This window comes from Colius striatus, chromosome 1 (genome assembly GCF_028858725.1).
Source record: "Colius striatus isolate bColStr4 chromosome 1, bColStr4.1.hap1, whole genome shotgun sequence".
NCBI classification, from domain to species: Eukaryota; Metazoa; Chordata; class Aves; order Coliiformes; family Coliidae; genus Colius; species Colius striatus.
The window spans coordinates 205,170,445-205,197,834 of NC_084759.1; the positions used below are offsets into that span (position 1 = coordinate 205,170,445).

At 40.5% G+C, this 27,390-nt stretch overlaps 1 protein-coding gene across 1 annotated transcript in view; it reads right to left on the minus strand.

Moving 5' to 3' along the window:
- CHCHD3 (coiled-coil-helix-coiled-coil-helix domain containing 3) overlaps positions 1 to 27,390 on the minus strand; it is a 189,125-nt gene that overhangs the window by 150,869 nt on the left and 10,866 nt on the right. The window contains exon 3 of the mRNA XM_061989580.1: positions 8,490 to 8,574. Within this exon, the coding sequence (XP_061845564.1) occupies positions 8,490 to 8,574 (85 nt within the window). The remainder of the gene's footprint in view (positions 1 to 8,489; positions 8,575 to 27,390) is intronic.

Genomic DNA, 27,390 nt, shown 5'->3' on the forward strand with positions numbered 1-27,390 from the left:
TGATGAGATGGACTTTAGTCTTTTCCAATCAAAATAATTCTACAATTCTAATTAAGTGTGGCAGCAATGGCAGAGCATAACTTCAAAAGCAGATCTTTTCTGTCCAGATGGTGTAACTTTCCCCCTGCCCCTCCAGGTTTGACAACAGCAACAGAGAAGCTTGCCTCTAAAAGCAGGTGCTCTCAGCTGTGTTTTTGACTATTCCTTGAATCTCTCTCTGCAATACTTACGTTCATGGAAACCTTGTCAGAGAAAGGATAACCAGAGGAGGGAAGCTTTGCTGCAAATCTGCTCATAGCATCATAGAAAGGTAGGGATTGGAAGGGACCCTAGAGATCATCTAGTCCAACACCCCTGCAGAAGCAGGTCCCACCTAGATCAGGTCACACAGGAACAGGCAGGTCTTAAAGCCCTCCAAGGCAGGAGCCTCCACACCCTCCCTGGGCAGCCTGGGTCAGGGCTCCCTCACCTCTGCACTGAATGAGTTTTTCCTTATGTTTAAATGGAACTGTTTGTGTTCCAGCTTCATCCCATCACCAATTGTAATGTACTGTTGTACCAATCCTTGCATTCCTAAATGTGATTACCAATTGGGTAACATCTTTAGCTGTTTTCATTTTTATTGACCTACCAGAAAACAAAATAACTATAATCACTTTTACTGCTTCAAAGTATTTGCAGCTTTCTATCCAACTCTCCAGGAGTGAATATGTAACTTTCCCTGAATGTTTTAACACTATCAAGAGGTCCCTGTGGCAGAAGACTAGATTACAACTACTTTCAAACAAAGTAGCTTTTTGTCCCCTGTGAGAAGAATACTGCAAGAAAAAGCCAGTGTCCCAGTTCAACATAGCTAATTACCTGGGAAAATGCAGTAATTGAGGAAGAAAACAGATCAACTTCAAAATCATTTTCTCCCCGTTTAGTGCACTACAGGAATCTGCTCTTCATAAATTTCACCTCAGTAAAATATAGAAGGAATACTGTCAATGAATCAGTCATTTTATTTTTTCCTTGTGTTCTCTATGCCAGTAAACTAGAATAAGCATGTTATTAAAACAGAAATCAATAATAAGCTCTAAAATATACAGTAGCACATAAAGGTCAAGCTCCAGCATTGATTTTAATATAACATTCTGGGTGTGTAGTTTCCCAAAGGGTTCTTCTCTAATATTGTTCTTCATTCTTCTTTCACTTTACATTTTCACTAGTGAATTCATTGTTGTTGTCTGCAAAAGCTGTCCATTCCAAGAAGTTTACTAAGAGCTTGTCATATATGCAATGTACTGCTGAGACATGACAAAACAAGGTTAGGGGGGAGCACTCAAGACACATCAGAATATCAATTAAACCGTAAAGTGAATTGCAGTTATACAGGGACCCTCCCCCAAGTATAACAACAACAAAAGAGAGATAAAGAAGCTAATGGCTGCAATCTAATAACCCACCACTGTGAGCCAGCTCCATGCATCAGCATGTACAGACTTTTCAAAGCTGATTGAGAAAGATTTTCTTTATACAGATGAGGATGCTTAGAATAGCAGAGGTTGCAATAAGTTACCCAGCAAATGACAGATAAAATGCCACACCATATGGTGTCCAGCTAGTAAAGTAGAACAGATTCCAGTAATTCATTGCCAAGGAGTGTTTGAAAATCTATCTTGTTTTTTTCTATCTTTTTTTCATGTGTCTTTCAAGACAAAAGTTACCAAAGTCCTCACAGATGACTGGATATCTGAAACATTACAAAATCTAAGAGTTACCAAAAACCACCATAGAGCTGAAGAATGGTTTGAGTTGGAAGGGAGGTCACTTAGTCTAACCCCTCTGCCATGGGCAGGGACATCTTCAATGAAATGAGGTTGGTTAGAGGCCTATCCAGCCTGACCATGACCACTTCCAGGGATGGGGCAGCCACAACCTCTCTGGGCAACTTGTGCCACTGTCTCCCGGTCCTCATCTTAAAACATTTCTTCCTCATCTCCAACAAACTTCCTCCCTCTGTTTAAAACTGTTGCCCCTTGCCCTGTCCCTCCAGGCCCTGGGAAAAAGTCTCTCTCTCACCTTTCTTGTAAGCCCCTTTTATACATAGAAAAAACACAATAATGCCTCCCCTGAGGCCTTCTCTTCTCCAGGGTGAACAACCCCAGCTCTCTCAGCCTGCCTTGACAGGAGAGGTGCTCCTGCCCTCTGATCATCTTTGTAATACTCCCCTAGATCTGCTCAAACAGATCATGTCTGTCTTGTTCTGCTATTTGGCTTTTTGGTGACCATGCTGGAAAATAAGTCAAAGCCACTACAGGAAGGGAGTATGGGGATCCCACAGTAAAGCAGTAAGAGTTAGTCAGGAGACACTGAAACGCTCCTGAGGCTCCAAGGAGCAAGTTCTCTCATGGATCTGCTGGTTAAAATCATTAAGTCTCCAGATACCCACCATTTCCCATCCACTGACAGCCATCATCCATTCAATTCCCTACACAAGGAATCCCAGGAGCATGTCCCATTCAGCTTCAGATGAAATCACCTGCAGAACTTCAAATATGTTCCTGAAATCAAGTCTAGCCCACGGCCACGATCTTAATACAGAGTTAATCTTGCAGGCTTGAAACTCTCTCAATTCTTACATCCATCAGATCTCTTTCTAATAAGATTTTGAGCAATGGTTGCACAATGCTCAGTGCTACTCCTGGATCATTTGCTATCTTTATCATGCTTTAAAAGAATTTCAGAGCAGACCTAAGAAGAGAGCTACCAAAGGACCACTAAAAAGCTCCTTTCAAGCATTTCCCTGCCTTAAAATTCTCACTTGCAGCAATACTTTTCCTCTAAGAAACAAGTGGTGGAATCACAGGGGACATGATATGGTAAAATCTGAGTACAACTAGGCATAGGGAAAACAATCATCTTGGTCTCTTGGGACAATTATACCTCAGCCAACTGCAGAGATACAGTTGGCATGCTGTGAGAGTTACATGTATCTATTGAAGACTTGAACAAAGTAAACTTTCTGCAATACCAAAGGGACTGTCATGCACAACATCTTGCAAAAACACCTCACTCTACATTTAATTAATACTTGCCACGTGTCAAATAAGAAAAAAAAGTTGGAGCTAAGAAACAAATGCCAAATAAGACAAACTGAAAACCCACAAATATAATTAGCCTAAGCTAAATGATTAGGAAAATAAATAAGACTGAAATCTCCCTGATTTTCAAGGGGTGGGAAAAAGAGGTCATGGAATAATGATTAATTAATCATTAATGAATGTTCCATTTCTACGGGAAATTGCATCCTTCATTTGCCTCCTAAGTATTGTTTTGTAAGCATTTTAGTGGAAGAATCCAACAGTCTGATGAGGTTGTCAGCATCTCAGATTTTACCATTATGCTCATAAGAGCGCTGTTTCAAAATCTTTTGTTCTGTGAATGCCTTTCAGAATGCAAACTCTTTATAAACAAAAAGATTTCTTGAGCACCATCACTACAATATTGTGGACTCTTAATAAATGAGTAGTTTCACATTCAAGAAACAAGTTGGTGTATGTAGTAGATGATTTCTAAACTGAATGGAAGTTTAAAGATGGGAGGAAAAGGAACATCATCTAATCCCCCTATGCCTGTTCTCCTGAGTCATAACATGAACATTTTTTACTTACTGACATCTTGTGAAGTTAGGAAAAGTGCTAAATATTTCCTGAGCTTGTCCAGAATAACTAAAGAGGCAAAATTCACATTGTTACTACACATTCAGAGTCAGATACCCAGATTAACAGGGACAGTACAATAGTTCCAGCACCATGTTCTGGCAGTAAGAGGAAAAACTAGAGCAAATCAGACATGGAGACAGAGCAGTTACAAGCAGGAAAATCTTACAACTGATGAGTTTTAGTTCTTGGCAATAAATCTGTTTAATATAATCCCACTTCTCTTTACTCTAAACATGCATTTTGTGATGTCTAGTGCTACTTTACTACTGTCACATTGTCCCAGAACATACCTACTGGTCCACTGAGTTGTGCAGTCTACTCTGAACTCAATGGAGCAGATGTATCTTGTTGACATGAAGGAACTTCTCATTGCTGAAGTTCACAAGCCACAGCACCATCTGGTATGGTAGGGGCCACCTCTGTGCTATCATAAGAATGCTTCCAATGGCTTCAATAAAAATAGCTCTATCAGACTCATCAACATAGTTATTAAAACAAGTAAGTCCAATAGCTGTGGTAAGACACATCCCCATTTGTAGGATTGTATCTCAGGAAGAAATCCAAACAGCTGAAGGATTCAGAAGTTTCATTGTCATATTTTGTATCACTTCATGTCACGCCAAATAACTAGTTTCACAAAGTCTGCATCTCTTGCTACTAACATTCTGCAAAAAGAAGTTGAGTACTTCACAAAAAAAAGAAGTTACCTCAAGCATTATCATTCATTACCTGTCACTACTGTCTAAACTTTTTAGTCTTTCCTTCTGGAGTTGTGGAACAGCAGCTTTGACGTGTACTCCACAGTGAGTAACAGTCTGCTTCTTCAGTAGGTCTGAAGAGGTCACACATATCAGAGTAATGAAAACAATACAAAACAAAAAATACAATTACACCCAAAAAGTCTATGAAAGATGGTCAAAGTAAAGATATGAGGTGTCCAGTTCTGCACTCCCCAGTTTAAGAGGGGCAGAGAACTGCTGGAGAGAGGCCAGTGCAGGGCCAGCAAGATGCTCAGGGGACTGGAGCATCTTCCTGCCGAGGAAAGGCTGTGAAACCTGGGGCTGTTTAGTCTGGAGGAGAGGAGACTGAGGGGGGAGCTCATGAATAGTGACAAATATCAGACTGGTGGGTGTCAGGAGGTTGGGGCAGCACTTTTTTTCTATGGTATCCAGCAACAGGACAAGGGGTGATGGGATGAAGCTGGAACACAAACAGTTCCATTTAAACGTAAGGACAAACTATTTGACTGTTTGAGTGAGGGAGCCCTGGCCCAGGCTGCCCAGGGAGGGTGTGGAGGCTCCTTCCTTGGAGGGCTTCAAGACCACCTGGACACGTTCCTGTGTGACCTGATCTATGTGGGACCTGCTTCTGCAGGGGGGTTGGACTGGATGTTCTCTAAAGATCCCTTCCAATCCCTACCATTCTCCGATTCTATGGACTATTCCAAGTCCCTTTGAACAAATGCTGTGTCATTCATATATTGGTATTTTAATGCTGTCCATGCACTAACATTTCAAGACTGAACCTTTAGTTTTTAATCCCAGAAATAAGCACAGACCTTAACTTCATACAGTACAAAGAGTCCATCTGTACTGTGTATAAATGTGTGAATAAATTGTAGAGCAAATTAAAATTAACATTTCCTTCACAGTCTGAGTAAAATTCATCTCACAATCAGATCCAAACGTGGTCATATACTGCAAACAGTACTGAAATTAGCTATTAAGACAGTTGGAATCTGACAACTAACAGCTGCAAGTTTCAGCCATTTATATGTTGAAATGTTGTTTCACTTAAAGATTGGAAAAGAACAATGGTTTTGAGAAGATAAATGTACACATGCAAAATACACTATCTATGGTTTAAAAAAAAAACCTCAAAACAATGCAGAAATAGAAAAACTTGGAGACATTCAAGACCCACCTGGATGAGTTCCTGTGTGACCTACTCTAGGTGGTTGTACTCTGGCAGGGAGGTTGGACTAGATGATCTTTCAAGGTCCCTTCCAACCCTTATGATTCTGTGAACTTAAGTCTCATGTCATATACCATCAGCATGTGTCTTAAAAGACTGGCAACAAAGGAAAGCAGTGGGTTATTGAGTTATATTTTTAATAGATCAGAAGTGCAAGGTCAAGCAACTCGATAACAGTCAAATTCACTGATGATGGGCTTATGTCTCTACTATATCTCTTCAAAATAAAGTACAAGTCCAGCACTTTGACTTGTTTTTCCCTAGATAGAAGTTCCAAATCTTGCATTCAGTTTGGATCTCATGATACTCATTTCCCTGTTGAAGAGCCTGACACCGACCATGATAGAGACAGTGATTATAGCTCTGCATGTTGCTGTTCAGAGACAAGACATCATTACATGTTAGACCAACTGGCCTTGGACAGTACCAGTGCATTTGTGTAACTCCAAGTTACCAAACTTGCATTATCCTGTGTTTTTTCTTGTGCAATTATTGGCATATGAAATCTATAAACTGTTCTCAATGGTTTCTGTTACATGTTCTAAGTGTAGTGTATCTGGGAACTCAGGTTTTGTTCTGTTCAACATGGCATTTATGGTTTTTTATGTTTATTACAAATAACTAGAGCTGAGAGTCATCTTTTCCTTTTCATGTTTATGTAGAACACTCCGCACCCAAACAGACATGCAAGACATAAAATACTTTATTTGAATAACGTCCATCTAGCTGTTCAACATGTACTTGCTTGGAATTTGATATGAAAAATTATACCAACTGAGTAGGTGAGTGTCCAGAAGACTGGCACAGGAGGCTCTACAGAAGACTGCATTTTTCTCACCTGAAAGTATTGATCCTGACTTGAAAAAGAACAATGCACAAATATTTCTCATGCCCTTGCATTTTGAAGAGGCTGCTTCTTCAACTAGAATACAACAAGAGTAGGTAAGCTGAACCTGAATAACATAAATATGTTTAAAGCCAGTAACAGGGCTGTGTTCACTTCATTCTCAGAACATGATCCAGAGGAGAACTGTCCCACATTTGCTAGAGTGCTTCCTAAGTGTTAAAAAAACAACATCAATATAAACCAGAATTCAATCCCTAAAGACTTGAAGTAATAGCCAAGTAAGTACTTGCAGCTTTTAAAGTTGTTCCATCCAACATGGAAAGTCTTTACACTCAGGTTAAAATGTATTTTTATAACTGTGTACATTGTGTAAAGAGTATAATACAAAGTCCTTGCTTATTGCTATAAAAATCAAAGCTAGGAGAGGATTAAAACTGCTGACAAGACCTGATAGTTGTCATTTTATTCTTTTTATTTCTTCTTTATTTTGTTAGTTTACATTTCAAATGCACAGATTCTTCAACCTAATTTTAGACAACTAAAAGATTTTACAGGATCTTTTTAATATGTAACATCACCTCTACTAATCTTGAGTTAAATAAAAGGAAGACTGACAGCACTATTCCCTACCAAATGTGAAACCAGGTATTATGACAAGCCTCTCTGCTCCCCACCTTTCACAGACCAATGTATAATCCATGGAAACTAAATTATGAAGTACTTAATGAAAGTTTCTGGAAAGTGTCAAACGACAAAACACTGAAGTTAGAAACATTTCCATACTATAATCATGTTTAGCTGAACTCTTGAGCAGTCAACATTCAGCTCAAATGTAATGCAAGTGTTCATGCCAAAGCCCAGTTCAAAAGAGGAGAGATGTCACTGTAACATATTGATTTCCTTTATTGCTGATTCAAAGGAAAAAAAAAGGCCTGATATTTTTTTCCCTGGGACATTTATATAGTCCTTTCTAATTATATACTCCATCAACCTAACTCAATTAAATAACAATATAATGATGTGTAGGAAACAACTGATATATATGCAGACAGTTTATGTAGTACTAATTACATTCTAATTCTTTAAATCCATCATAATGAGCCTTTCTTCCCATTCTCAGAATGGAGGACAATGTGTAGGTTAATATCTCTCTTCAGTGTGTCATATTATCTATTTAGAAAGATCACTGAAAAGTACAAATGAATACATAAGTCCAATAAGCCAACTATACTTTATTTCCATTTCAAACAGGATTTAATTGCTAATTATCCCAAAGTAGCACCTTAAACACTGTAGAGTGTGTTTTTAAAATGCTGCCTCCAAAGTCTACAGTTGTAGACTAACTACAACAGCCTAACTACAACCTCTGAAAAACATGCCTAAGAAAGTAATGTCCCAATACACACAAAGGATATCAAAAGGGTTTTAATAGTAAACTGCTTTAACACAGTACCTTGTATCTCCAAAGCATGATGCTGTATTAAATACTAAAGCAGTACAAAACATAGTGTAGCTCACAGAAACATCCAGAATTCACAGAAATAACAAGAATTACCATTTCTACTGCTGTTAAAACTTACCTTTTGATCAGATAGAGGGGATATAAGTAACCTACCTCTGCATTGCTCTCAAGCTATTCCTGTCTCTACACTGCAAAGGGAGTATTTGGACTCAAGAGAAATCAACAAAGATTGAACTTAAAAGACTGCAAAAAAAGAGTCAGGCTCCTGAGGTCAAAAAGGATTTAGATCAACATTTTACATCAGCTCTTACAAGGAAAGTTCACTTAATTTGTTGTTTTAACATGTATTTAATATCCAAACTTGCTATATTGCCTGAAGGTCTTACCTACTATTTTGTCTTGAGGCATGAAATTCAACTGTTTATAGTAAGTAGACAAATAATAGTCATAAAAGCAACAAGTACATGTTTCTTCTAAACATTATTATTAACAAACCAACCTTCTTTTCTGAGCTTCAGAGTCTCTCCTGGCTCGTTCTAATGCCAGTTCTTCAGCTATTCTTTTCTTTAGTTCTTCATCATTAACTACAATTAAAAGAAAATCAAATAGAATGTTAAGAGAACATCACATTCCTAATTACAGAAACAACTGCATAATACAGTGCTCTATTTTATTTATTTCCTTCATTCTATAAAGCAGTGGGAGTGCTTTCTTGTGGTTTAAGTACCTTTCAAGTTTTAGCATACAACACTAGAGAGCCTTTAAACAACTACTCTGATTCAACAACTTGAACTTTGGGAAGAATTCATTAATCAAAAAAAAAATCATATAGGAGGTATTAAATTACATACATTTTTCTTAAGATGCTTTTATGAAGTAAAATTAGGGTGGATAGGACGAAGATCTAAATAGTAAAGCCATAAAATGCTGCTTTTTATTCATATGTAACCAAGGGAAACATTTTTCTCCATAATGAATTGGGTATTTTCAGATGCATACTCTACTCAACAGAGAATTTACAATGTCTTAGATATCCACATTTCTAGTTTTTATTGTTAGAAGAAGGACAATGGCAGCCAAGGACAAGGGCAGAGTCCTGCAGCTGGGAAGGAACAACCCCCTGCACCAGCACAGGCTGGAGATTGACCTGCTGGAGAGCAGCTCTGCACAGACACACCTGGGAGTGCTGGTGGATAATAAACTGACCATGAGCCAGCAACGTGCCCTCGTGGGCAAGAAGCCAATGGCAGCCTGGGGGCAGCAAGCAGAGTGTGGGCAGCAGGTCAAGGGAGGTTGTGCTGCCCCTCTGCTCTGCCCTGCTGAGGCCTCATCTGGAGTCCTGTGTCCAGTTCTGGGCTCCTCAGCTCAAGAGGGACAGGGAACTGCTGGAGAGAGGCCAGTGCAGGGCCACCAAGATGATCAGGGGTATGGAACATCTTTCATGCGAGGAAAGGCTGTGGGACCTGGGGCTCTTTGTCTGAAAGAGACTCAGGGGAGATCTTATTAACACTTACAAATATCTAAATGGTGGGGGTCAAGAGGATGGGACAGCACTTTTTCAATTTAACTAATAACAGGACAAGGGGTGATGGGATGAAGCTGGAACACAAAAAGTTCCATTTAAACATAAGAAAAAATTGTGTCAGTGTTTCAGTGAGGGAGCCCTGGCCCAGGCTGCCCAGGGAGGGTGTAGAGGCTCCTTCCTTGGAGGGCTTCAAGACCCTCCTGAGAATGTTCCTGTATGACCTGATCTAGGTGAACCTGCTTCTACAGAGGGGTTGGACTGGATGATCTCTAAGGCTCCCTTCCAAGCCCTACCATTCTATGATATAGATAATTCCGCTATATGAGGCATCTAGCTCAAATTCCACTCCACACAACCACAGAGTTGAGAGACAGACATGTAATCTCCCTCTGAAACACCTATCGCTCCAGCAGAACACTGATGTTACATTCAAGAAGGTGATACAAACCCCTCATCTGCCCTCAGCAGGAGTAACAAAACCACTTCCTTACATCACTAAAAAACAGAGAGCAATGTTTTTAGGCAATAGAACATAAGGTGTTCCAAAGACATACAAGGAAAAACTTCCCTATTGAGGTGAGGGAGCACTGGCAGGGGCTGCCCAGATGGGCTGTGGAGTCTCCTTCTCAGGAGACATCCCAAACCCAGCTGGACAAGTTCCTGTGTGACCTACTCTGCGTGGTCCTGCTCTGGCATGGGGGTTGCACTGGATGAGCTTTCCAACCCTTAAGATACTGTGATTCTGTAATAGAAGACCTGAAGTCTTCTTAGTGTTTGCATTTGTATTAAATATTGACACACATAGACAGCATCTAACAACTGCTAGTGATCAAAAAGTTGTGCAACACTACAGCAGAGGGAGAAAAGCCATCAGCCTCCCCTTTCATCACAAGCTAATAGTTACAGTATTTGCCCTGAAAGGGAATTTAGACCTTGTTAAGATGGACAGGTTTGAGTTCACCTGGTATATGTTCCAGTAAAGCAATTTAAACATGAAGCTACAATATAATTTAAGCAGATGTACCTGCTTCATGGAATCAGATACTTCCTTTATATGAGGCAGTAATCAGACTTTAAAAAACACAGACACACACAAACAAAAGCCAGTGACAAATATCCATTTATCTCAGTGACCTCATCTCCAGCAGCTGGCTTCATCTGCAAGTATTATCCAACATCACTAACCCCTATTCCCTTTATACTAATCAAGTCCAGTGTGCAATTCTTTTCTCCCTAAAGCAGACTTATAAAACAGGGAATTTTATGAATGATTGAAGCAGTTTCATTGACTATATGGGTCTCTTGGCCAACTAATTCAGTTATAAGCATCTCAAGTAAAGCAGAATGAATCGATATCCATCCGGTCAGATGCAGCAAATGCTTAGATGACAGAAACAGAATTGAATTGGGGAAAAGTGGAGTGACAATTGTGAATATGAGTGAGACTTCTGCCTAAAAATATGTGAGCATACATGAAAACCCAGAGGTAAATGGGAATCTTGTAATAAATGACTGTCAGAAACACTGGATGAAAAAGCAGAACCTCCTTTTATTGGCACTGTCTCTACCTGTTCCTCCTCTGAAGCTACTCTCCATCCCAGAAGATACCAAGTTGTTATAGCACACCTGTACATTTCCAAACAAAGAGCAGCTAGTCACAGTCAACTGTATCATTACAAAGGGAAAAAAATGAACAAAATATCAGCCATCATAAGGATCCTGTTTCTGTCCTGCAGCACACATTAATCTTCCCCTACACCTCAGTAAGCACAAGGCAAAATGAGACCAGTTACATTTCTACATTTGTATACTTAGAAATGATGAAGCTGACATGAAAGTAAAGAATTTCTTTCACATCACAGCTACCTTGTTCACAGAATAATCTGAACACCCACAAACTGCTGTTTCTAACTTCAGTTCTGCTCAATCCAGACACCTTAATATTTCATATCCTTTTAACAGTGCACCTAAGCAGATTGCTCACCAGCACCTACATCATGAAGTTTATTGTTCTGGTGTGCAAAAATGAGTACAAAAACTCTAACAGACCACAGAACATTTCTTTTTCAACTGTAATGAGAAAAGATTCAGGCATAAACCAATAAAGACATTTGACCTTAACAATCAATTAGGTTACCATCGATCAGCCAAATACTAATAGGGAGTAAAAGTGGAGCTGCAATAATTCTATTGAATGATCTGTAAAATATAAATGAGTGGCTCCCAAATGGGAACTTTATGATGTCTCAGTAAAAAAATTGCAGTTCTACAAGTAGGAGGGATTTGTTCTAGAGGAAGAAATATTGGAAAAGAAGGAAAGTTAATGTATTAAAAAGAGGTTCAGAAAAAAAGGAACTATTTCTAGATAAAAGCAGTAACATCTCTCCCTGACAGCAATCTCTGCTCAGATGATAGGGCATTAAAAATAGACAGCTGGGCATTAGCTAGTGCAGTACATTAGAAGCTGTTGGGTGTGAGGCTGCTAAAGCAAGCATTATCCAGAGATAAGTATACAGCAGTTAAAATTACACAGCCATTACCACCACCTCACATCTAAGTTCTTCAAGACACCAAAATCAGTGTCAACTTCATAGCAAGCCCATCCCAGAGCATACAAATTTTCAGGCAAGTACATTTACAAGGGTTACAACTTGCCTCCCAGTGCTTTCTCATGCTCCTACAAGAGTGTAACAATGAATGCAGCTCCACCATTTCCCAAGTCTGAATGTGCTAATGCACAGCTCCAATCACGAGACAATTTAGATAGATGGTCAGTAATGGCAACTATGCTCAAAAAGCCATAGTGCTACAGCCAGAAATAACTCTTCTCTGCCCTCTTAGCATGTGAAGGGTGGATGTTGATGGGTGTCTGATAAGCAGTATTCTTTTCATGATAATGGAAATGGAGTACCACCAGCTGCATTGCCAATGGGCTCATTACCATGCTCAAATCTAGCAGCAGGTAGCACAATGCTTGAAAGAGTGACCACCACAGACATAGCCTACCACTATAAGATAAAAACTACAAAGCTCTTGCCTGCATCTTAGCAGACCAAGCAGTGACTGTCAGACAAGGACATTTTGCCCTTTTGATGGTTTCTGGTGTGCAGTAACCTCACCTTCTCACTCACCTACCTACTCTTTTGGAAAAGTTTAAAAGATGTGGCCAATTATGTCTTCTATTATGGTACAAATGTTATGATATTTCTTCCCCTTTATACACAGATTCTAACTTTCAAGAGCACAGATAAGTTAGCCACTGATTACTACTTCAACCCCTTTTCACTCACTGCATGCATAGCCCAATATACATATTTGATTCAGTTTATGTTCCTTAAACACACAAGAAAGTAAATTCAGCTTCTTTCACACTTAAAAAAAAAGTCCTAAGATCAAAGAGGACAAGACAGCCAAATGTAAGAATTGAATGTATTGGCCAAAACCTGGGACCATGCCCAAGGAATAGATGAGAGGCGACTTCCACTTGAGTTCTCTACCAAATAATTCCAGTCACTTTCATGCCTTCAGACAGATGTGTAGAGTGAAAAGGTGTTGAAAGTACCTCTGGCCAGGACAGGGGTTTGATTTTAGAAGAATGCAGAGCAATCTGGCAATTATGGAAGGGTAAGTGTACTCTCCTTCTGTTCAGCCTTTTCCAGACAAGGAAGACACTCTGAGATTCCAATCCATCCAACATCCCTTTTGCAAACCTGGAAGAGGCTTATTCTGTCACCTCTTTCAAAGGCCACAAAAGCTATGAAAATGTGTTTGGCAATCACTGGTATAGACAGGATATTGATTTCTGTAGTCCAGGTGATGACTAAGTTGATTGATGTTTAAAAAAAACCCAAATGAATAAACAACCAAGAATGTGCAAAACCATTTGCTTAATCCTTACAACCAATTCTCCACTTCTGCTTTCAAATCCAATGGCTAAGAAAGCACACACCTGATGTTTCCCAGAGTCCAAAACACTTTGAATAATTAAAGGGACAACTCATGAGGACATTGGAGCCAAGGGTACTGAAGAGCTTACACACTTAACAACAGTTACTGAGGTTTCAGATATATAATACTGCACTTCATCTTGGAACTTCAAAGGCCACTCACTAACAGTATCAGAGCAAAGCCAAGAGCTTCACATGATGACAACAGTGATTGAGAAGCACTCAGCAATTATACCTCCCAGGTCTACTACAGGTAGGGGCACAAGGGTATGTGCAACTCAGCTACTCTTATCATATTTTTCTCCAACTCCTCTGCCCTTGCTAGTCAGGAGATGGAAATATGTACCTTTTTCCTCTCACTCTAAAGCAGTTTCTTCACAGGAAAAGCATTCAGTGTGATACTGACATTACAACCCAAAGCTGCAAAGAACAAATCAGGCAAAGCAGACACCTGCAGCCTCACAAAGGTTAGCCTGAGAATCAGGAGTGAAATATGACCAAATAATCAAATAGCCTTTAGCCTGCAGAGCAGGGAGTCTGCCCATTAGTCTTGCATTTTCAAAGAAATCATTAATGGAAACAGCATTTATTATCAGGTACCTTAAGTAACTTCTCTTGCATTAAGTTATTAAGAAAGGGACACTTAAGATTGATACAATCAAACATCTTTTGGAAGATATTTAGCTAAATCAGAACTAATTTAACAATGTTAAATAAAAAGCAAAATAAACCAGATCTACTTTTCTTCCTCATTCAGTTTTGCTATTAAATAAAGAAAAGTCTAGTGAACAGGATGTGCTTCACAAAGAAACATTCCAAAGGCCAGCACAGATTCATTCAGATGTTCTCCAGGTCATTTGACCATCTTCCTTAGAACTAAAGTTTGACTTTACAAGAAACACCTCCACAGATGGAAACAGCACAGTCCCTCTGGGCAACACCTTTCAAAACCTGATTGACCTGATGGTGAAAAAGCTGCTTCCTACAGACCAAAATAATCACTCGATTCAATTTATGCCTCTTGTTTCTTATCTTAATGCTCTTCATCACTGTGAAGAGGTTGGTTCTGTCTTCTCAATAACTTCCTTGCTGGAAAGGTACTTCCAAGCCTAACAATTCATGGTTCCTCAGCCTTTCCTCTTGATGTTCAGATCACCACTCCTTCACCCAAGGAGTTCTGCATTGCATTTGGGAGTACACTGGCTACTTCTGTCTTCAAATAAGTCACAAGAAAGGACAACTCATGCTGTTTCCATCAAGTATGTGGCTTGGATGCAATCCAGAGGACTAACACAAGTGTAAAATACACAAAACCAGAATGTAAAACCTTCAATTAGCATGTGAATGCATCAACAAGACAACAAACAAGAAGTTACATAGGAGATTGAGTTCACCATCTACACTGGCACTCAGCAGAGGTTCTTGGTAAAGGGAAGTTATAAAAGGAGTGGTAAGTTACTGTCATAGGTTAGAAACAGGCTAAGACAAAACAGAGGACAGAAAGTATTAGTAATAGGAAAGCTTAACAGACTCCAAACTCTGCACATGAATAGTCTAAAACCATTTTAATCAAAACTTTGTAAGACTAAAACTTTAGAAGGGAGAAAAATAAGGCCAAGGAAGCTGAGCAGAACAATGGTATACAAATTCCTGTTTGAAAAATGAATAGTCACACACACTGGAAAGGAAAGCATAATGGGATTTGATCTTACATTCTGCTTGGTTTTTCAATGAATCTTAAGCACAAGTAAGTCTCAAGTAGCACACAAAGAAAATTTAACAGCTAGCTGGGTGTGAGAAGGAAGAAGGAAAGGGAAGAGAAGGTCCAATGTAAGTGTAGAACATTTACAGAATAAGATGTTAAGAATATGAAAGTGATAAAGTGATGCCCCTCCACACTTCCTCAGTGTTTTATCAGTCTTTCCACACAAGTTTTGCTGAGATCTACTTCAGTTTCATCAGATTTTACAGGCTTAACACAATAATCAATTCAAAGAGGTCTCCAAATTTTGTCCAATGGCTTATGTTAACATTTTCTTTCTATTAAGGTAAAGGGGAAGCAGCAGAAATTCAATCTTTGCAATGAGGTCCTGGGGGTTTCTTTCTTATCAGAAGCACTAACATACACTGCTTTCCCACAGATCTGCATTGCATGTTTCTTTGCCCTCCTGCATTAAGTCAAGCTCATCTCTCTTGCCCCCACATAGTCTTCCTTGAGCCTCCCAACTTCAGCACTCCCTCCCATATCATTCGTACCTTGGCCTGGCAACACACAACACAAGCTGCAGTTGCTTTTGCAGAACATGTGCCATCTGCCAGCCATAGTGTATGTGTAGACTAGTAAACCTTTGTCAAACAGTCCAGACAGCTGAAGATCTTCTCCCCCTAAAGGCATTTGTCTTATTGTCTCTTCTGTTCAGTCCTTGATTAACCAAAACCTATAGAAATACAAGGAATTTGAGTCTTTCAGCTCCCTCCCTTAGATTTGGTTGAAAATTAATAAATTCTAAAATTCATAGAACGACTTCAGCTGGAAGAGACCTTTAAGTTCATGGAGCCCAGTCTTTGTCCCAGCCCTATCAACCACCAGCCCATTTCCCTCAGTGCAACATCCACCTGGCTCTGAAACCCCTCCTGGGACCCTGACTCCAGCACCTCCCTGGGCAGCCCCTTCCAATGCCTGACAGCCCTGGCAGCAAACAAACTCCTCCTCACACCCAGCCTCAACCTCCCCTGCTGCAACTTGAGGCCCTTTCCTCTTCTTACTTGTTACTTGGGAAAACAGACCCACCCCCCACCTCACTGCATCTTCCTTGCAGGTAGTTGTAGAGAGCCAAACGGTCTCCCCTGTGCCTTCTTTTCTCCAGGCTCAACAGCCCCAGATCCCTCAGCCATTCCTCATCTGAGATGTGCTCCAAATCCTTTCCTGGCTTGGTACCCACCTCTGCATCCTCTCCAGTACCTCAGTGTTCTTATTGTAGAGAGGGGCCCAGAACTGGACACAGTATCAGTTATTAGAAAGCAACAGGTGAATGCATGGCACTACCACACAACTCCCTTCCTTTGGGAAAACACACAGAAATAATGGAAGTAAAGCCTGAAATGGCTCACTACAGAGAGAAGACAAAGTAGATGTAATGTAAAATTGGCAGCTCTGGGCTTCTACTCGTTCTCCCACCATGCTTAGTTAAAAAGGCTCACAATGAAGCTGACTGGGCAGCATCTGTAACATTTTTAGTTTGGTATTAGATTGTAATGTTTGAAATGCATGGTGGACAATACATTGTCAAACTCATTTTGCTGAAGCAAAAAGCAAATAAAATCAAGGGTAAAAAAAAAAAAAGACTATAGAATACTAATGAGTTACATAATACACACATTGCAGTTGGAGAACACAGCTTTGAGGCATTTACCAACCTTTGCCAGAAACACAAAGGTTTCCTTTTTGCTGGAAAAAAATTCTTTAACAATTACTAGAGAATTTCTTGCATTCACCTTTGTAGCATCTGGTATTGACAACAGATCATCAGGGCATTGAAATCATCAATCTGATCCAACAGGGCAGTTCTTACGTCCCTGTGCACATTAAGGATGAACATTAAGCAGCTGGCTTGGGACAACATACCTCAGGGCTTTTCTCAAACCCATCATCTGTCTCAGTAGCTGTCAGGGCAAGTTAATGAAGATGTCAAGGAAAAATCCTAACTGCACGTTAACAGTCATAAATAGTGACTCAAAGCACATGTCAGCAACCTGGTACCTTCACACCATCAAGTTGTGGGTTTAAACAATTATGGGCCTTCCACAACTAAGAATCTTCCACCAACAAATATGTAATATGCAGCTACTCTTAGTTTATACTTTCTACTTAATAATCACTCCAGGTTGGTCCATGTCCAAGTTCCATATATCACATAAAAAATCTCAGTATCAACAGTAGTCATTGAAGTTTAACAGCAGAGAAAAGACAAAATATCGAATCCATTAATCTTATATTACAAAAGGTAGCTATGTCCATAAGTGACAAGCACTCAAGCAGAATCATAAAATCATAGAATGGTAGAAGTTGGAAGGGACTTTTAGAGAACATCCAGTCCAATCCCCCCGCAGAAACAGGACCACCTAGATCAGGTCACACAGGAATGTGTCTAGGAAGGGTTTGAAGACATCCAGAGAAGAAGACTCCACAACTTCTATATATTTGATTCCTTATTCAATCAAACAAGAAACATTGTTACCCTTCCTGACATTCTCAAAGTTGTCTCTAAGAAGCTAGCCATGGAAACCAAATTCACCTCACCCTTGAAGAAGGTTACTTGAGGCCCAGGTTAAAGTGCAGTGCTAAATCAATGTGAGACAATCCGTCTCCGCCTACCCATGCTGCATGCTGTCTGTGCACATGTGGAAGCTTCAGCTCAGAGCTGCCAATCAGGTCACTCTTACGAGGGTAAAGTTTGCTGCTAAAATTACATACTTTAGTTTGCTTTGGATATCAGTAACACTGACAACACTGACCTCTTATCCTGGACTCCTGAAAACATAAGTTTCTTAGAAAGCCATTCATCACAGACTAAAGAAAACTGTAAGACATCTAGGTCTGAAATCAAACTGTATTATATCAGTGTCAACTACAGCCACAGCAAGTGTATTTAGTGTGCTTAAATTAGGTGGGAAGTCAACACCATTAAATACATTTCCTCACTGCTGAGGTGAGGGAGCACTGGCAGGGGCTGCCCAGATGGGCTGTGGAGGCTCCTTCTCTGGAGACATTTCAAACCCAGCTGGATGAGTTCCTGTGTGCCCTGCTCTAGGTGGTGCTGCTCTGGCAGGGGGGTTGCACTGGCTGAGCTTTCCAGGTCCCTTCCTGCCCATGAGATTCTGTGATTCTTCAATGATTTTTGAAAGACCCTGAATTTGCTGGTAGCAGCATATGAGAGGAAACAAGGACATGTTGTAACTGTTAGTGCATCAGCATGTCCTGCATGTGACTTCTTAGAAAAAAGAATCATGGTTTTCAAACAGCATTGTACCCAGTCTTTAGCCTTAGGCTCAATAAAAATAGATAGATAAAGAAGCATCCCTTCATTCCACCAGCCCTACAACTCCAAAAATAAAGTTATTTACTCTAAAGACCAAAGTATCTGTTTCTCTCCTTGTCTCATTCAACAACAAAGGAATCCCTTAGAGAAGTTTAATGGCACATGTACAAGTGAGTTACCAGAAACAAGTATCTCTGTGTCCCAGAACAGTTGCTTTCATGACTGACTTTATTACACAGTTCTCAAATTGCTTCATTATGAGTCAAGGATCTGGGGATGGTCAGCACTGAAACTAGTTGTAGGGGGGTTTTAAGAAAACTTAATCATTATTTTTAAAGAAAAGCATTCTTAAGAATAAATTCTAGTTTCAGACTCATACAAACTGAACTACCAACACACAAGCCAACTCTTCCATTTCAACTCAGAATTATAAACACTTCTTTCACCTGGGGATTCAGTATCAACAAAAAGAAAACCTCCAAGGCCAAAAAAGTGTAATGTTGAATAATGGTGGATATCAATCAATTTATACCAATTTAAATTAGAAACATGATGCTACATTATCTAGAAATAACAAAGCAAACTTAGTTCATATTTGGAACACACTCATTTCAATATCCAATTATTGTTGTAACTTTAACAATGAATTCCAACAATCAACCTTTAAGGGAGGCTGGAAAAACAGGGGAGGGCAGGATTACAAGGTTTCTCCTGTAGTTCTTTGAATGGGGTTCTATGTGTCTGCACTTAACAGTTACATATAAGAATAACTCATTTCTGAGATCACACCTCATTGAGAACAGCAGAGAATTGTCATTACTTTGTAGTATGTCCAAGGATACATTGTAATAAGCTAATAGAAAAGTCAAGTAAACAGAAATCACAGAATCACAGATGGGTAGGGGTTGGAAGGGACCTTTAGAGCTAATCCAGTCCAACCCCCCTGCAGAAGCAGCTCCTACCTAGATCAGGTCACACAGGGATGTGTCCAGGTGGGTCTTGAAGCCCTCCAAGGAAGGAGCCTCCACACCCTCCCTGGGCAGCCTGGGCCAGGGCTCCCTCACCGAAACAGTGAAATAGCTTTTTCTTATGTTTAAGTGAAACTTTTTGTGTTCCAGCTTCATCCCATCACCCCTTGTCCTGTTACTAGCTACTATAGAACAAAGTGCTGCCCCAACCTCCTGACACCCACCAGTGAGATATTTGTCACTATTCATGAGCTCCCCCCTCAGTCTCCTCTTCTCCAGACTAAACAGCCCCAGGTCCCACAGCCTTTCCTCAGCAGGAAGATGCTCCAGTCCCCTGAGCATCTTGGTGGCCCTGCACTGGCCTCTCTCCAGCAGTTCCCTGTCCCTCTTGAGCTGAGGAGCCCAGAACTGGCCACAGGACTCCAGATGAGGCCTCAGCAGGGCAGAGCAGAGGGGAGTAGATCCTCTCTCGACTTGCTGCCCACACTCTTCTTGATGCTCCCAGGATGTCATTGGCTTCTTGCCCACGAGGGCACATCACAGGTTTATGTTCAGTTTATTATCCACCAGCACTGCCAGGTCTCTCTGCAGAGCTTCTCTCCAGCAGGTCAGTCCCTAGCCTGTGCATGGCGTTGTTCCTTTGCATTTGTCTTTGTTGAACCTTACGAGGTTCCTCTCTGCCCAGCTCTCAAGTCAGTTGAGACCTCACTGAAAGGCACCACAGTCCCTGGTGAAAACAGACATACACAATCCACAGAAAGGCAGAAAAGAAAAACATACAAAATCCTGAGGCCAAACTTAGATTTTTTTTAATGAATACACAAAGGAGAAATGGGGCATAGAAGAATAAAGTAGCAGGAGCAAAGAAGCAAGGACACATGTAAAAAATTCAGGTGCAAGACCAGGTCATCCTTGCACCAAAGCACCGGCACAGAGAGCCCTTCCCATCACCAATAGCTCAACAATTCAACTCTTCCACTACAAAATCCTTATGCAATACTCAGGCTGAGTTTTCACATCGACCAGAAAACACATCAAGCATGTTCATGCTGAGCTCAGACTGAATGCAGGCAGGGATAGAGATCCTGGACACACAACAATTACTGGGGCTGAATGGACAGAGGTTCCCACCACAAAATATTACATTATCTGGTTTTGTGATTCTTCCACCAGACTTCATGATTATTCAAAAAAAGCCACCGGAATTTTCATGTGGTAGAGTGAATCCTCACAAATCAGTCACAGAATCATAGAATGGTAGGGGTTGGAAGGGACCTTTAGAGATCCTCCAGTCCAACCCCCTTGCAGAAGCAGGTCCCACAGGAACACGTCCAGTCGAGAATATTCTTCCAGAAACTTAAAATTCATCACAAAAAACAGACATGTTTTGGTTTTATCCAACTAGTGAGTGACACGGGGAAGTAATACAAGGGAAAAAACCATGAAATATGGTCAGTGTATCTTGAAACATTTGACAGGTTATAAAACAAGCCATTTACCACCAGTAAGGGGATTGAGTTCAAGCAGTCAGTTAACACAAAAACATAGCTAACATTTATTTTCTCTAGGAATTCCTGCTGTGGCAGCTGCACAAGTACAGGAAGTTTTACTGTAACTTTTTAAAGCATCCTCAACACCCTTACAAGCTTGTGAATCATTTCAATTGAACATGCTTGACCCATCCTTCCTTCTCACCTGCCTCCATAATATAAGTGTATACATGACTTATTTTAGCAGCTATTTAGCCATAAGTCATTTTGCTCTCCTGTTCCTTTTTAAATAGTGATAATGAAACTGAAGTATCACATAACTTTACAAGACTGTAACTGGCAAAATATCCCTTGATTGAATACAACAGTTGAGAGACTTGCTATTTCAGCTGTCTGTGCTAGTAATTCCTGATATATATATATATATATATATATATATATATATATATATATATATCTAGAGAGAGAGAGAGAGAGATAGATACATACATACATACACACTACAAGGCTTTTCTTGCTGAATACAATAGACAAAAGTATCAGAATTCCATAACTCAACATATAAAAAATACAATCATTGTAAGCAATGATGGGAAAGGATTTTCTAATTCAGCTTTCAACAGGATTAAGCATACAGTGTCCCTTCAGGACAATTTCAATTGTCCAGTTCCTGATCTTTATGGTTAAGTTGATTTCAAAGCTATTTTATCTTGACAGCATTGGGAAATTTACTGGTATCCCTTTTATTTTCTTGGACAAAATCACTTCTAAATTCTTTCAACACATGTATTTCAATGAACATCTTCTACTATAAAGGACAGAGCAATAATCATGTATTCCTACACATAATAGCTAGGTAAAAGGGTTTATAAATGAAAACACCTCTTGAGTTTTACATTTAGAAGCCACCACTAATTGCAAAGAATTACTAACTGCTATTGCACAGGCCAGCACTCCCAAATGGGGCTCTCCATACTGTTCAAGGCTGCATAAATAGCAAATTTTGATGTTCAGTTCATCTACCACCATCATCTTTAACGAGGATTCTCCAGCTGTGATTGCACACTATCAGTGGCACTGAAAAGTCAATTTTGCCCAACTACAGCTCTGGATTGCAGTTGCTTTGGATGGGAATAGGAAGATTCACAAAACTGCTCATCAGTGAGCCAGAAAGCCTGCTGTTGAGGATATTTTCACATACCTTAGGCTTGGTGGGAACACAGGCTCAGAGTAGCTGATTCTAGGCATCGAATTTGCTTGTCAAATGTCCAACTCTTTGTGGGACAAGGGGGCCTGCTTTCACATAAAATGTGGTTCAAAGCATAAGGAACAGGCCTTGCTACCCAAAGAAGGTAAGGGGACTTCTAATGACTGACTGAAAGGGATGAATTTGCTTGCATATGAATAGGTAATGAGATGAGGAATAATGTTAGTGTCTGACACTGTGCATTCCACACACACAGTGCAATTGATAGCACACACTGAAAAGGAACAACTGTCTCCCCCCCTCTTTTTTTTTCTTAATTAAAAGTAAATATTTGCAAAATCTAAGTTTCTAGTCACAAGTTTTTCACATCTAAACTAAAATTCTGTGTTCCATTTACATGAGTAACTTTAAATGATAGCCTGTGACAGAGCTTGTCCTCTCCTAGCAAACCAATCTGAACAATCAATCAGGAGAAAGAGGGCAATGCAAATAAACAACAGCAAAACCAGACTGTTATTTGCTGGAGGATACAGCTTCATGACAATGGTGCTTCACCAGCCTTCTCACATTCAGCCCTTTCACTACTGCTTACACTATTTCCAAAGGGAGTTGCATACTCACAGCTCCAAATGCCAACAGTAATTCTTTCTCTGCTATGTGGAACTAAAAACCAATAGTATTTTTCCTTCCTGTGAGTTGCTAAATGAATGATAACCTGGCTTCTTGTAGATTTAGGCTCCCTTCCTCATATCCACAATAATCCTGCCTTCTCTCATGTTATCATGGTGAGGGAGCACTGGAAGGGGTTGCCCAGATGGGTTGGGGAGTCTCCTCTGGGGACATTCCAAACCCAGCTGGATGAGTTCCTGTGTGACCTACTCTAGGTGGTCCTACTCTGGCAGGGGGGTTGCATCCAATGATCTTTCAAGGTCCCTTCTAACCCTTAAGATTCTGTGATTTGAATAAAGAAGGTAAATTCTATGGCTGGCCCAGAGTGACAGACCATCACCATGTTTGTAGTGACTGATAAGGGACACAATAAACTATAGGAGGGTTTTGCCTGCTTGTCCTATAGTCAGGTATAATTTGCCCATCTCCCAGCCTCCAAAAAACTAGTCTGGCCTATTCACATCCATTGTCCCAAAACATCTCCCCCTGCCATCATATTGACCCAAGCTCTCCCAAATCCCCCAGGCTCATGGATGTTTAGGCTTCTACACAGTCTTGTAACTCTAAAAGATTCCCCTGCCTCTCCCTTTCTACAATTGGAATCAAGATTAAGGGCCTTCCCAATGTAAGTTATTCCATGTAGACCAGGTACAGCTGCAGAATCTCTTGATACAAGTCTCCACATACCAATAGTTTCTCTAAGCCCAACTCTATCATCAAACAGGGATTGTGTGGAGTCTCCTTTGGAGGTCTTCAAAACCTACCTGGACATGTGCCTGTGTGACTTGATCTAGGTGAACCTGCTTTGGTAGGGGGGGTGGACTACATGTCTAAAGGTCTTTTTCAACCCCTACCATTCTCTGATTCTATGATCAAATCATCTTCTGTTTTTACCAGTAACACACAGCAAGTGTCAATCATTTCCAGTCTTCTTGAAAGGAAGAAACTGGTGAAGAAAACCATTAAGAAGGAAGTTGGAAAGATGAATACAGAAGTTACAAAACACTTCTACCATTGATCCTGATCACATCCTTCTGAGACAAATTCTAGGGACGCAACAAATGCCTTGATGTTCACACAAACCAAGTTACAGTATTCATTGCTGAACACAACAGTAGTTATTTTCACTTTGCAAATCAGTTCAACAGTACTAAGATAATCTAAGATACATTATGCTGGCCAATAACCATACCAAGAAACACTACAATAGTACCACTGTCACAATTCACTTGCAAATTTTCAGACAACACACAAAGAAATTTATTACCCTTGAGAAATCTGCCTCTGACTAGTTTGGATTAAAATGGTTAATAACTTTGAAAGTTAAAGTTATTCTGGGAAAGAGGGAAGACTGAAAAAAACAACTTATGAGACCATAATGCAATGATAATGTGAAAAGAAAACACACAGTGAAAATGTGTCTTTACAGGTAAAGGTTAATAAAAGGGAAAAAAGTGTTTCATTCAAAGATAACACTCATCAATACACATCCTGATCCCATTAACCAGACTTCTCAGTGGCTGGAGCTGCATGGAAACATAAATCAAGATGTCCAACTTCAGCACTGTAGATTTAAAGCAGTCTAACAACACCATGTTGTAAAGCAAGTAAAAGTTTTCCAGTAAAAGCTGAACATTCAGCACAAATGTGTGACCAGCTCCACAGCAAGTCATAATTTTATTTATCAATGACAGGAGCACTGAAGCTCTGCAGAGCCTGAAAGCAAATCACTGCACCTAAAATTAAGTACAAAGAAGGCAGCAGTGATAAATAAGTACATCTTTAACAGCTGTTGTGGTGCGCTGAAATCTAATCTCCCGTTCATTCATTGAAGGTATAACAACAGGCTGATACATGGATGTTTCCTACCAGTGCAGAGAAAACAGTAATTCCAGAATTTGTTTATTCAGTTCATATGCAAACTACAGCACATTCAGTCTCATCACTGCTGGCTGGAGAAGGATACAAGGAAAAGCATTTAAACAGCACTTGTAACAAGGTCCTGTATATGAGAGTCCACGTGACTTAAAGATTCTCCTGCATTCCCTTTCTAAGGGCTTTGCTGAGGATGACATTCCAGGTTCCTACATCTCATACAGTAGCACATCTATTTTAGAGAATAATCTGAAAGTCAAGCTGTAGTAAAAGTGACAGAGCATTTATTTCATGTAATATCAATGGCATCAATAATAAAAGGCTGTTGTGGCAGACAAGAGGTCAGATCAGAAAATCCCAAGGAGAAAAAGTCATGTCAGTAAAAATGCTTACACTTATTTATTTCATATTGTTAAAGTCATTGTTAAAACATTCCCATCTCTTTCCTGCAAATAACAGCAGATGAAAGAAAAGGAGTCAGTGTGTGTAACAATCTCTTCATCAGTCACAAAAACAGGAGACTGGCCCTCAGTTCAAATTCCACTGTCAAAGTGATGTGGTACCCACTGCTGCTTCTCCAAAAATAAGAGTTTCCTTAGATTTCTGATAGTGTTCAATTCAGCTTCCTCTAATCACTGCCTTCATTAATTCTTTCTAATACTTTCTGATGATAATACTTTTTCTCCTTAAATTTCATAATCATAACATCGTTTTAGCTGGAGAATATTTTTAAGGTCCACTGCCAAGCCCACCACTAAACCACATCCTCAGGCACTACATCTAAACAGCTTTGGAACCCTCCAGGGATGGGGACTCCACCACAGCACTGGGCAGCTTGTGTAAAGGCTTGAGAAACCTCCCAGGGAAAAAGTTCTGCCTCAGCTCCAACCCCAACCACCCCTGGGGCAACTTGAGCCCCTTTCCTCTTGTCCAGTCATTCATTACTCGGGAGCAGAGCCCAACCCTCAGCTCACTGCAGCCTCCTGTCAGAGAGTGCTCCTGGCTCCTCTCAGCCTCCTCTGCTCCAGGCTCAACACCCCCGTTCCCTCAGCCCCTCCTCACAGCACTTGTGCTCCAGCCCCTTCCCCAGCTCTGTGCCCGGCTCTGGCCACGCTGCAGCCCCTCAGTGTCCCTCTGGCAGTGAGTGAGGGGCCCAGCACTGAACACAGCCCTGGAGCTGCAGTCTCTCCAAGGCCCAGCACAGTGTACAGGCACTGCCCTGGGCCAGCTGCCACAACAGTGCTGATAGAAGCCAGGATGCTACTGGCCTTAATACTCAGTGCCATCTCCCTGCGTTGAGAAAGGCCACTTAGGACTCCATCCCTGATGTTAGCTTTCTCCTACAATAAGCTGCCTCCATCTCACCCAAAGAAGCACAGAAAAGTAGTCAAGCATCTTGGATGAACCACCCATCTCAACTCCTTCCATATAAAGCTCCAGATACAATGGAGCAATAGAAGTCTTTTGCAGGATGGGATGAACTGGGGACTGGGGCTGTTTAGTCTGGAGGAGACTGAGGGGGGAGCTCATCAATAGTTACAAATATCTCAATGGTGGGTGTCAGGAGGTTGGGGCAGCACTTTTTTCTATGGTATCCAGCAACAGGACAAGGGGTGATGGGATGAAGCTGGAATACAAAAAGTGCCATTTGAACATAAGGACAAACTGTTTGAGTGTTTCAGTGAGAGAGCCCTGGCCCAGGCTGCCCAGGGAGGGTGTGGAGGCTCCTTCTCAGGAAGTTTCCAAACCCACCTGGACACGTTCCTGTGTGACTGATCTAGGTGAAATTGTTTCTGCAGGGAGTTGGACTGGATGATCTCTGAAGGTCCCTTTCAACCCCTACCATCCTATGATTCTATGATCTCACTCCTAGCCTACATGACTAGCTTAGATTAGTTGCTTATTTTTCAGATCATTAACATCAGATGAAATCAAACACAGTTAATGAAGCTAAAAATGAGAATCAGATAAACTGGCTTTGTGAAGCATTGTCACAAGTACACAACAGACCTTGCATCCAGAGGGAAGAAAGAATGTCCTTCCCCTATTTTTTTAAGGCTTCAGATAACAGGCAGAAAACTGAAAATTCTACTCTGGTGCTCCTCAAAACTTTAGTAATGTATCTCAACATGAGATAATTGAAAAGCAAGGAGTGCAATAGTCATGCAAACCAGTTCTAGTGAAGAAATCTGTAGCAGTAGCTGAAATTTCATCCTGTTCCCCTGAGGGAAAAGAAAAGAAGTCTGTAAGTGTTTAGCTCCTGTTAAAAAACAGCTAGTACAAAGCTTTCAAGAAGCAGCACTACACAATATACTTAACCTGCCTGATCTGACAAGCGATGAAGAGTTTTAGTAACACTTCGCTGCAGCTTGTAGATGAGAGAATAAAACAAAGCTTTTCTTTTCATCTGAAATGCGATAAATCCCACGTTGAAAGGATCCTTTAATACTACACTGAAGATTCACTAACCGGTAAATAAATTGTGATGGAAAGCAAAAATAGCATTTACTTTTCAAACCACCTTGTTTTATAACTTGGAGATCTCCTTGTCCTGCACAATCATTTCTTACTGGTTCGTTGGAGGCTTGGTTAAGGAATACTGTCATACATTCTTCCATATAGCAGTCCTTCACTTTATTTTATTGACAGATGTAGTCAGAAGAGATAGTCATCCAAATTA